At 45.5% G+C, this 11,708-nt stretch overlaps 1 protein-coding gene across 1 annotated transcript; it reads right to left on the reverse strand.

Annotated features, from left to right (window-relative positions):
- Positions 1-10,152: 10,152 nt before the first annotated feature.
- LOC131502999 (putative claudin-24) lies at positions 10,153-10,812 on the reverse strand. The gene has a single exon (XM_058714289.1). The coding sequence runs from the start codon at positions 10,810-10,812 to the stop codon at positions 10,153-10,155; it is 660 nt and encodes a 219-aa protein (XP_058570272.1).
- Positions 10,813-11,708: the final 896 nt, after the last annotated feature.

Genomic DNA, 11,708 nt, shown 5'->3' on the forward strand with positions numbered 1-11,708 from the left:
TCTTTTGATGTGAATAAATGCCCTCTGGTATCAGGAGAGGCAGGAAGCACTGTGCCCACAGCAAGGGCTCTAGAGCCTGCCTCGGCCGTTTCTATCTATGTGACCTTGAGTAAGTTACTTAACCTCTCTGTGCTCGGTCCCCTCATCTAGAAAATGGGGGTCATAATTGTACATCTATCACTGGGCTGTCATGAGGGTCGAATGTGTTAACATTCATAAACTATTTGGAAGAGGGAATGAGCTTTACAAAACACAAACTATGTGTGATAAATATTTGGCAAGAGGCAGCAAATGTTGGGCTTTCTTCAGAGCCCCGAACTCTGCCTGGCCACACCTCTTTTACTGTTCATCTCTTGCTGTGGATCTTCTAATGTTGGCTGGATCTTCTAATATTTGCCATTCCCTCATCTTCTGAACACTGGAGTCCTTCTACATGGCCCACAGGTAAAATGTTAAAGTAAGATATAGGGTGTCTTTCAAATTTGGTCTTCAGGAAAAGCATGTTCCCATCCCACTGGTTTCCTTCACGCTGCCCAAACTCACCGGTCCCGTGGTCCATTCCCTCAGCCCTCCATTGGCAAGGAAGTATTATTCCTGGAGAGTGAGGTCATCAGACTGGCAGTCGACCCCAAACTCGTTTTGCTAATGTAACTAAGACTGCTGCCTTCACGCGATTAGAAAGCCCATTGCCCAGGAGATTGTGGAACAGCGAATACGGTGTTGAGAATATCAGGCTTCATAGCCAGGAGACGGATTTTGGAGGCCCCTAAAATCTTCTGCATGGACAGGTGTTCATGTTACCCACTCTGAGCAAAAGCCCTGCCTCATGCCCTTCTGCTAATCGGCAGAGGCAGAAGCCTGAGGAGTATCATTTTCTGATTAGCCCTGCCTCTACTCCCAAGGACTCCAATTGAAAAAGATCCAAATAAGTCGGTGCGCAATCTCGATTTTGCTTCATAGAAGATATCTGCTTCGTGTAAAATACGTCAAGCTGGGATTTCACAGTGGATTTTTATGACTTAGCTTTCCCACTGCAAAAGAAATGCTAATAAGGAAATGCTTCTCCTACGCATTCGCACTAGGACTCACAACTGCCACCTTCTCGCTAATAAGTGCCTCCACGTTCTCCTGTGAAACATTTTCCATAAAACAGTGGAGTCAAGTGAAACCCAGGGCTGGGGGCAAATGTCCAAAACAAAAGGTCTGGACAAAGGACCTACTCTTCGGAATGGCTGCCAATAGCTTTCTTGAAAAAATGTCCTACCTACATATCATATTGTTGTCATCATCTACTCATTTAACATCAAATAAAACGTATTTGGTTTTTCAGGGTGTGTCTTCCTTCCTTTGAAGCTTTTCACGTCCTGAAATCTGTAGACAAACACATTGCATGCATACACTACCAAAAATCAAGGGGCGCCTGGGTGGCTCAGTCGGTTAAGCGTCCAACTTCGGCTCAGGTCATGATCTCACGGTCCGTGAGTTCGAGCCCCGCGTCGGGCTCTGTGCTGACAGCTCGGAGCCTGGAGCCTGCTTCAGATATTGTGTCTCCCTCTCTCTGACCCTCCCCCGTTCATGCTCTGTCTCTGTCTCAAAAATAAATAGACATTAAAAAACAACAACAACAACAAAAAAAACAAAGGCAGGAAAAAATAGTTGTTTATTGCAACCACTCAGGTGCAAGTGTCACTGCACACAACCCATTCTAAGCCAAGTCAAAGCTTATAAATAAGCTGACACAGTTGGTTCAACGGCTGACTTCAGTTCAGGTCGAGATTTCACCGTTCATGAATTTGAGCCCCACATTGGGCTCTCTGCTGTCAGCACAGGGCCCGCTTCAGATCCTCTGTCTCCCTCTCTCTCTGCCCCTCCCCCACTCGTCCCCCCCCAAAGTAAACATTAAAAAAAAAAAGATTCCTTGGGGCGTCTGGGTGGCTCAGTAAGTTGAACGTCGGGTTCCTGATTTTAGCTCAGGCCATGATTTCCTAGTTTGTGAGTTCAAGCCCCACATCGGGCTCCATGCTGGCAAGGCAGAGTCTGCTTGGGATTCTCTCTCTCTCTCTCTCTCTCTCTCTCTCTCTCTCTTTCTCTGCCTCTCTCTCAAAATAAGTGAATAAACTTTTAAAATTTAAAAATTTAATGCAAGATTTCTGGGGGAAAAAAGCTCACACATGCACACAGGAAAATAATCACGTTTAGAGCTTAGAGATCTTTAAGACATTATAACTGGTTAAGTTAGCACAGGGTTTCTCAACCTCAGCACTATTGACATATGGGGCTGGGTTTGTTGGGGGGGGGGCTATGCTGTACCTTGTAGGATGTTTATCCGCATCTGTTGCCTCTACCCAGTAGGTGCCAGGGGTACTTCCTCTCCCCTTCTGTCGAGACCAAAAATGTCTCCAGACATTTCCCAGTGTCCTCTGGGGGCAGAAGTGCTCCCCACCGAGAACCTCTGGGTTACAGGTAGCCAACGACCCTCGCTAATGAGCGCTATGGCGTGTTGAGAGGATTTTGAGGAAAACTATCCAATAAAACTGTATTGGCTCAATATGTCATAGCGTCCATTTGCCTGGTCTTTGACTATCTTTAACTCAAGGGTCTCCTGGGGTGATTTTGCTTCCCTCCCCAAGGGGACATTTGAAAATATTAATAAGAAATGTAATTTTTGAAATATGAAACACCATGGTAGGGTTAGGTAGGCAGATAGATACAGCTGATGAGAGAAATGGGTAACTTGGGGGATAAATCTGAAGAGATGGCCTGAAACACAGCCTGGAAGTTGAAATATGAAAGAGTACTTAAGGGGCGCCTGGGTGGCTCGGTCAGCTAAGCATCCAACTTCGGCTCAGGTCATGATCTCGAGGTCCATGGTTTTGAGCCCCGCGTCGGGTTCTGTGCTGACAGCTCAAAGCCTGGAACCTGCTTCGGATTCTGTGGCTTTCTCTCTGCCCCTTCCCTGCTCATTCTCTGTCTCTCTGTCTCTCTCAAAAATAAATAAACATAAAAAAAAAAAAAAAGAGTGCTTAAGAGGCATGGAAAGTGGAGGAAGAAGGCCTGATGTATGTATGTCTCTGGGCATTTCACTGGAATACAAATAGACTATGGAAAAGGCGATATATATTTTTTAATGTTTATTTTTGGGGGAGAGAGCTCAAGAGCACAAGTGAGGGAGGGGCAGAGAGAGAGGGACAGAGGATCAGAAGCAGACTCTGTGCTGACAGCTTTGGTGCTGAGAGCAGTGAGCCAGATGTGGGACTGAAACTCATGAACCACGAGATCACGACCTGAGCTGAAGTCAGACACTCAACCGACTGAGCCACCCAGGTGCCCTGAAAAAGGCGACATTTGAAATGAGGTTGAGATTTTTCTAGATCTTTCTAGTAAAAGATCTGAGTCCTCAAATTGAGGAAGTACATTGGGTCCTTCAGTAGGGCAAACAAAAATAGGTTCACACCTATTATAGTGAAAATGCAGAAACTTCAGATATAAGGAGAAATTTTTAAAGGAGACTAGAGAGAAAACAGAAATTAAATGATAAAGGATCTATAATTAGACCAACAAACACCAGACTTCAAGAAAGAGCAAAAACAGTAAAATAATATCCTCAAAGTGCTGAAAGAAAATAATGCTCAACCAGTAATTCTATGCATACTAACCTATCACTCAAGAATAAGGACAAAATGAAGACATTTTCAGAAAAGGAACTTCACAAAAGGAGGCACTTTGGGAAGAAAGTAATTGGGCCCAGAATAAAAGACTTGGATCCAGAAGTAATGATAAACAAAGGAATTGGTAAGCACTTGGGCATATCTGAAAAGTTTTTTTAATGTTTCTTTATTTTTGAGACAGAGAGACAGAGCATGAAGGAGGAAGGGTCAGAGAGAGAGGGAGACACAGAACCTGAAGCAGGCTCCAGGCTCTGAGCTGTCAGCACAGAGCCCGATGTGGGGCTCGAACTCACAAACTGTGAGATCATGACCTGAGTAGACGTCAGGTGCTTAACCGACTGAACCACCCAGGCGCCCCTGGTTATAATTTTTAAATGCTGATATTATGGAGTTCACAGATAGCATGTAATACAGGAGAGGAAAGGGTGCCTGGCTGGCTCAGTTAGAAGAAGGTCTAGATCTCGGGGTCGTGATTTCGAGCCTACATTGAAGGTAGAGATTACTTAAATAAAGTTAAAAAAATTTTTTAAGACAGGAGAGGAATAGTTAGGGCTAAATCTTTTTAATGTCCTATTTATTCTGAGTCATTAATTAACTTTAGATTTAAAAAAAAATTATTTATTTGTTTGTGTAATATCTATGTCCAACATGGGATTTGAACTCATGACCCCGAGATCTAAAGTCACATGCTCTACCAACCGAGCCAGCAAGGTGTCCCAACCAACTTTAGATTTTAAGTGAGTATATATGTTAAAATGTTAAGGATAACCACTATACAAATAGAGGATGGAAAAAAAAAAAGTAGAAAGACTGGAAAGGACAAAACAAAGCCGTAATTTTTCCGAGGCAACATGTTTATGTAGAAAATCCAAGAAAAGACTGCATAGTCATGATTCCATTTATAGGAATTTTCTAGAAAAGGAGCACTCGACACAGACACAGAGCAGTGGTTCCCTGGTGCTAGGTGTGGGAATGGGGAATGGCCACAAGTGGGCATTAGGAAACATTTGAGGCAGACAAGGATAGTCTAAACCTGGATTGTGATTATGGTCCTACAATTCTATAAATTTACTAAAACTCTGCAAGTTGTGTGCCTTAAAGGAACGAATTTTATGGTGTACAAATTATATCTAAACAAAGAATTTTTTTAATTTTAAAAAAATATTTATTTTTGAGACAGCGTTCACGTGTGAGAGTCCAGGAGGGGCAGAGAGTAGGGGACAAAGGATCCCAAGCGAGTTCCACGCTGACAGCAGCAAGCCCAATGCGGGTCACCAACTCACAAACCATGAGATCATGACCTAAGTCCAAGTCAGAGGCTCAACCAACTGAGCCACCCAGGTGCTCCTCAACAAACATAAAAATAAAACCCAATGGCATTCCTAAATGCCAGTGACAACTTTTTAAAAAATATATACTATTTCCAATGGTAAGAAAACCAGTAGTGGTCCAAGGAATACATTTAAAGATGTGCAAAACTGTCATGGGGGAAAAAAAAAAGAATCTTATTTAAAGTCAGGAAAAACAAGTTATTCAACAGAGGTGTAGACTATGTTCATGAATGTCATGACTCGATGTTGTAAATTGGCCATTCTCATCCATGTATTGTAATTCCAGCCAAAACCCCACAAGAGTTTTTGTTCATTTGGGAAGCATTGACAAAAGATAAAACAACAGTGAGTGAACTCAGTATAGGCCTATTTTCTCCAAGTTGTGACTCAGGGGCCCCGGATCCTTCCCTCTTGTAGCCAGATGTCCTCAATAGGTAGATGGCGAGTTCTCTGGGCCTGTCTGCTTCTAGTGACAAGAGTATGGGGCATCGCTCATGGAGCACTTCATAGGTTGGCCTGGAAGCGCTATGCAGTATTTCTGCTCACTTAATAGCGACTAGTGCCAGCCATGTGGCTGGGAAATTTAGTCCAACTACGTGCCCAGGAGAAAAGAAAAGTAGGTTATGGTGAACACACAGCAGTGTCTGCTGTAGCTTTTCATCAAGTTTGATGAGCTGATATTCCCAGACTCCTCCTGACCTGCGCAACGTGCACTTCTTCCTGGGATATTCACCCAGGAAGTGAATAAATTCTGAGCTCGCTCCTGGCATATAAAGTTCCACTCCAGAAGCCACAAAAAACATTCAGGGCTCATTTTTATAGTTTGTGGTAGAAAATGAAAATCACATTTTCGTATCATAAGTGACGTGTATCAATCAGACCCATCATCGTATAAACTGTACAGGTCTTTCTGTGACTTGCCAAATCCTCAGACGACCAGCATCGCCCTGCCACCCACCCCAGGCCAGGGTCTGATCTGATTCCCGCCGGCAGGTACAGGAAGTGGAAAGGGTAGGAGAGCCAATAGTGTGAAGCTTGGCATCTTCAACGGCCACTAACAGTTTGCTCTTGGCTGTTTATTTAACTCAGTCCCTCAGTTTCTCCATCTGTAAAACTGGGATAATAATTGTTTTGTCCTCATCTATGATTGTTGTGAGACTAAAATAAATAATGCACGTAGATTTTTCAACATTTTTTGGCATGTGTAAACACTCAACATATATTAGTTGTTGCTGCTGCCACTGTGGCTTTGATTGTTACTGTCATTTATATCCCAGTCCCCTATTGGTAGGTATTTGATGGTTTTTACTTGTTTTCTGTTATGAACAGCACTACCTAAGCATCTTTTTAGTCCCATCTTGGCTGACACATAAGTAGCTTGCTAACTCACGGGACGTATTCCATAGGTCCAACTGGGTTACGACCCAAGGCATGGATCAAAATACCTCTTGGGGTACCTGGGCGGCTCAGTCGGTTAAGTGTCCGACTTTAGCTCAGGTCATGATCTCACTGTTCATGAGTTCTAGTCCCGCATCAGGCTCTGGGCTGACAGCTCAGAGCCTGGAGATGCTTCATTCTGTGTCTCCTTCTCTCTCTGCCCCTCCCCCACTCATGCTCTGTCTGTCTCTCAAAAACAAATAACCATAAAAAAACCCCAAAACCTCTTTTTGTAATTAAAAAAAATATATATATCTAAGTGCCAACTGAAGGCAGAACGCATTTGCTTGATTTTTCCAAAAGGAAAAGAAACAATTTCTAAAACCTGGTAACTAATAAACTTGAATTCAATAATCCGCAAAAATACTAGGATGTGATAGTAGATATACAGTTTATGAACTCCTAGGATGATGGCGATCTTGGATGGCCAACATGAATTTTCTAGGAACAATCTAGCCGATCCGATTTCTACTTTCCCTCACGTTAAGTGCGATTCAGATTGGCATTGCAGACAGATTGGGCTGCCAGGCATTCTGGGACTTGAGTGACTGAACCTCTGGGAGAAGGAAGAAAGTCCAGCCCTGGTAGAGCAAGGGCTAGAAAGTATGGGTGAGATCACCAAGGGTGGCTTCTGTTGGGCCAACATAGTTCCATGAGGTCACTCTTCACCTACAAACCAGGCCTGCAGCTAGTCCAGAAAAGGAACTCCAGGGAAGAAGCCTGGCATGAAGGCCTGTCAACACCATAGGGAGGTGTGATAAAGACCATGGACGTCCATGGTTGCAACACTGATTCTAGACCCTACTGGCAATAGACAGAAGCTGCCACTGTAAGTCTCCCCATATCAGGATTGGTTTCCCATTTTAGGGCAGCAGCCCTTGTCCTACCTTGAGCATCACGACCCTTTGGATCTTGCCAGGAATTAGTGTGACTGTTTCCCTCAGACCGGAAGCCATCTAACTATTGCTGGCATTTTACAGGTGTAGATGTTATCGCTCACCCAATTTTGAGATCTCCTGAGTAAGGGAATCGTGTCTTCCAGAGATGTTGGGGCATACGAGGGATGTAAAGACTCTTATTTCATTCAATAAGAGAAATTTACTTGAGTTTGTCTAAGTCAGTGATTCTCAACTGGGATGACTCTGTCCCCTTAGGGGACATCTGGCAATGTCTGGAGATATTTTTCACTGGCACAACTTAGGAGGTAGAGTGCTACTGGCATCTAGTGCGTAGAGGCCAGAGATACTGCTCAACAACCTACAATGTGCATGATAACCCCCAGCATGAAGAATTATCCCACCCCAAATGTCTACAATGCCTAGTTGAGAAGCCCTGACCTAAACCGAAAAGGAAACATGCAAAACGACTTATTGGAAGAGTCCTGGGGGTAGTTTGCAGAATCCAAGGAGAAATTGAACCAGTCTCAAAAAGAAAAAGAATATACCGGTGCTGATCCATGATCCCAAGCAGTAGGAGGTCACGGACATTTGCCACACTCTGTTGCACATATGACTTGTCTCCCCAGCTGCCAGTCTCTCGGGAAAGAATGTGATTGGTCCAGCAAGGGTCAGAGTCCACTCCCAGGAGATTCAGCTGGGGCCAGCTATGTGGTAGAAACGTGGCACACGGGGGCCACTCCATAGATGTTTCCTACACGAATGAATTACCATGGCTGCTGGCAGCCATTCCTGTGAGCCGTGCTAGTGCTTTGAGAGATGGGGCAGAGATCTGGCAAAGAATCCATCACTTTCAGCCTGTGGGGCTATCTGTTGTTAAGCCATGGTCATCCCTCTCTGCTTGTCCACTCTTCCCGACCTTCCAGTCCATCCTCCTATAAATCCCCTGCTCTGGTGACACGGGCTATGTTCGTGGCTATGAACATAAGCTGCTATTTCCTGGAATTTCAGAAGCCTCCACATCTCCTAATAGCTGGGAGTGATTTTCCCTGACTTTCACTCCACCAGCCAGTCTAATCTTCCAATACCTAATTCTCTGTATTAGATCGTTCCTGTTTGAAATATCTAGAATTTTCCCGACTAAAACTGACTGATGTAGCAGAGATGGTTTCCAACAGTTCTCACTGCACATTTGATGATCCCTTGGCCGCTAGCCTTGTTGAAGGCAACCTCAGACACCAGATGTGTTCCCGCTTCCCGCCAGGCCTCAGGTCTCTGCAAAGCGGGGCTTCTCAGTCGTGAGTGGGCATCAGAAACTTCACTGGAAGGCGTGCAAATTTCCTAGACCCCCAACTCAGCATTTCTGATTCAGTAGGTCTGGTTTGGGAGTTAAGAATTTGCATTTCTAACAAGTCCCCACTGAATGTTGACACTGTTAGTCCAGAGCCCCCGCTGGGAAACATTGTCAGCCGGATCCCAAAGGTCAGTCATTTTGAATGCCTGGCTGAATTATTAGAATTAAAAAAAAATTTTTTTTTAACCTTGATTTATTTTTGAGAGACAGAGAGAGAGCACGAGTGGGGGAGGAGCAGAGAGAGAGGGAGACACAGAATCCGAAGCAGAGGCTCCAGGCTCTGAGCTGTCAGCACAGAGCCCGACGTGGGGCTCGAACTCGTGAACCGCGAGATCATGACCTGAGCTGAAGTTGGACACTCAACTGACTGAGCTACCCAGGCACGCCTAGAATGTTTTTTTTTAAGATTTTATTTTATTTTTTTCAAGATTTTATCTTTAAGTCATCTCTACAGCCAACGTGAACTTACAGCCAAGCGAACTTACAACCTCGTGATCAAGAGCCGCACGTTCCACTGGCTGAGCCAGCCAGGTGCCCCTGAATTATTAATATATTTAAAAATGAACTCTTTAGTGATTACTTTGCTATAATTTGTGTGGACTGCTACAAACAGGACACCACTGTGTGTTGTCCTTCCTTTCCCTAACGTTGTGAGGCTGCCCACCTTTCTCAGTATTGCCTTCTCACCTCCCACCTTTCCGATAGCATGTGAACTTCAGGCACCGGCTTTTCCTAGGGTGTGATACTTGACTTTGAAGTGGGAAAATGGAGTATAAACTCACCCATTCGAGGAGGCTTTTTCAGCTGGTATTTTTTTTTAATTTTTTTTTTTAACATTTATTTACTTTTGAGACAGAGAGAGACAGAGCATGAATGGGGGAGGGTCACAGAGAGAGAGACACAGAATCTGAAACAGGCTCCAGGTTCTGAGCTGTCAGCACAGAGCCCGACGCGGGACTCAAACCCACAGACCTCGAGATCATGACCTGAGCTGAAGTCGGCTGCTTAACCGACTGAGCCACCCAGGTGCCCCTCAGCTGGTATTTAATCGTGAGCAGCAACAGATGAAAATGAAGTCAATCCACTGTGGGAAAGCAAAGAGGAAGAGAGAAGGAGAGAAAGAAGTATGATTTCTGATACTTCTAATTAAACAAAGTGTCAACTACACTTTAATAAAAAAAAAATAGTAGTACAATTTCTGAAAGACAAGGAAAACAGTGCCGCATTGGAAACATTCTTCAGAAAGCTTGAGGTTAAGGGTCCATTGTTTAAAGGAGAGAGTGAGTGGGGGAGGGGCAGAGGGAGAGGGAGAGGGAGAGCGAACCCCAAGCAGGCTCCGCGCTGCCAGCGCAAAGCCTGATGCGGGCTTTGAACTCACGAAACGCGAGATCGTCACCCGAGCTGAAAGCAGGAGCTGGACGCTCAGCCGACTGAGCCACCCAGGCGCCCCGGTCGGTGGTCCATTTTTAAACAAAGTCTACTTTAGCAAAAGACACTTCTCTTGAGAAGTCCAGTTTTGAAGGAAAAGAGGTGGGTTTTTCAGCCAATCTGTTGGCACAAAGCTGTGACGCGATCAGAAGAAGGCCTCCGGTCAAAAGGAAAAATCCGCCAATCCAGCCGCTGAACATGGCATTGCCATAGTCCCACCGGGGCACGTCGGTTGGGAACTCAGGGCCCCAGAACCTCTGCACGGTGACCCGGGCGATGTAGGACACGGGCACCAAAGTGGCGAGTCCAGCGAGGAAGAACAGAACTCCCCCTGCAACGTTCGTGCTTCTCTCCAAAGAGCTTCCCTGGTGGCCCCCGTACCTCACACATGTCAGTCCCAGAAGGACGGCCACCAGCCCGAGCGAGCCAGCGACACAGGCGCCACACATGAGGATGCGGGCCACCAGCATTTCGGTGGCCAGGTCCCGCAGGCTGGCAGAGGCCTGGCACACACGGCCACCCGTGTCTTGAGTCACACACGTTTCCCACAGGCCCAGCGTGTACTTCTCACTCTCCAGTAAGCCCGAGGAGAGGGTCAGCCACTGAGGGATGCAGAGCGTCACCAGGGAGCACACCTGGCCAGCCAGGGAGCCCAAAAGCCCCGCGTTCTTGACCAGGCGGAGGACCCCACTCGTCATCTCGCTGGCCAGGCCCGAGTCCGCTGGGGAAACTGTGTCTCCACCTAAGAACAGGGCGGCTTTGCAAACATGACTCACTCCTTGGTTAACCAATCAGAATGCGGTGGCTATTGTTCACCCTTCACGAATGCAGACCGGCACCTACCATTAAAATAGGCCCGACAGAAAAGCCCGGGCGACCCAGGCCGAGGGGGAGGACAGGCGGGCTGGGTCAGGTAATAGGCACTTGGCAGAATTCTTCCCAGTTGTGAAAGGTATTCATTTCAGCAGTCTTATTTTCAAAAAGGAGACAGTTTGGAATGGAGTTATTAAGCATTCGAATCACTGATCAAGGTTTTTCAAGGAATCTTTCATCATTTTGAACTATTTTGAATTCTCTGTTAGCATTACCTCTTCCAGGGTTTGGTATCTGGTTCCATCATTCCTAAACCTATCCTCACAGGAAGCCTCTAATTATCCACACCTTCCATTAAAACAGGAGATGGGGATCTTCCCGAATTAAAAAAGACTCTCATGGTCCAGCAATCGCGCTCCTTGGTATTTACCCAAAGAAGCTGAAAACTTATGTCCACACGAAAACCTACAGCAGCTTTATCATAGTTGCCAAAACTCGGAAGCAACCAAGATGGCCTCCAGAAGGTAAATGGATACATAATGGTCCATCCAGACGTGGGATACTATTCAGTGCCAAAAAGAAATGAGCTACCAAGCCATGAAAACAAAGGGAGAAACTTTAAATGCACATTACTAAGTGAAAGAAGCCAGTCTGAAAAGGCTACAGACTATATGATTCCAACTACATGACATTCTGGAAAATTCTGGCAAAACTACAGAGACAGTAAAGAGATCAGTGGTTGCCAGGATATGGGGTCAGGGCAGGGGGGAGGGGGAGGGAT

The sequence above is a fragment of the Neofelis nebulosa genome, chromosome X (genome assembly GCF_028018385.1).
Source record: "Neofelis nebulosa isolate mNeoNeb1 chromosome X, mNeoNeb1.pri, whole genome shotgun sequence".
Classification (NCBI taxonomy): Eukaryota; Metazoa; Chordata; class Mammalia; order Carnivora; family Felidae; genus Neofelis; species Neofelis nebulosa.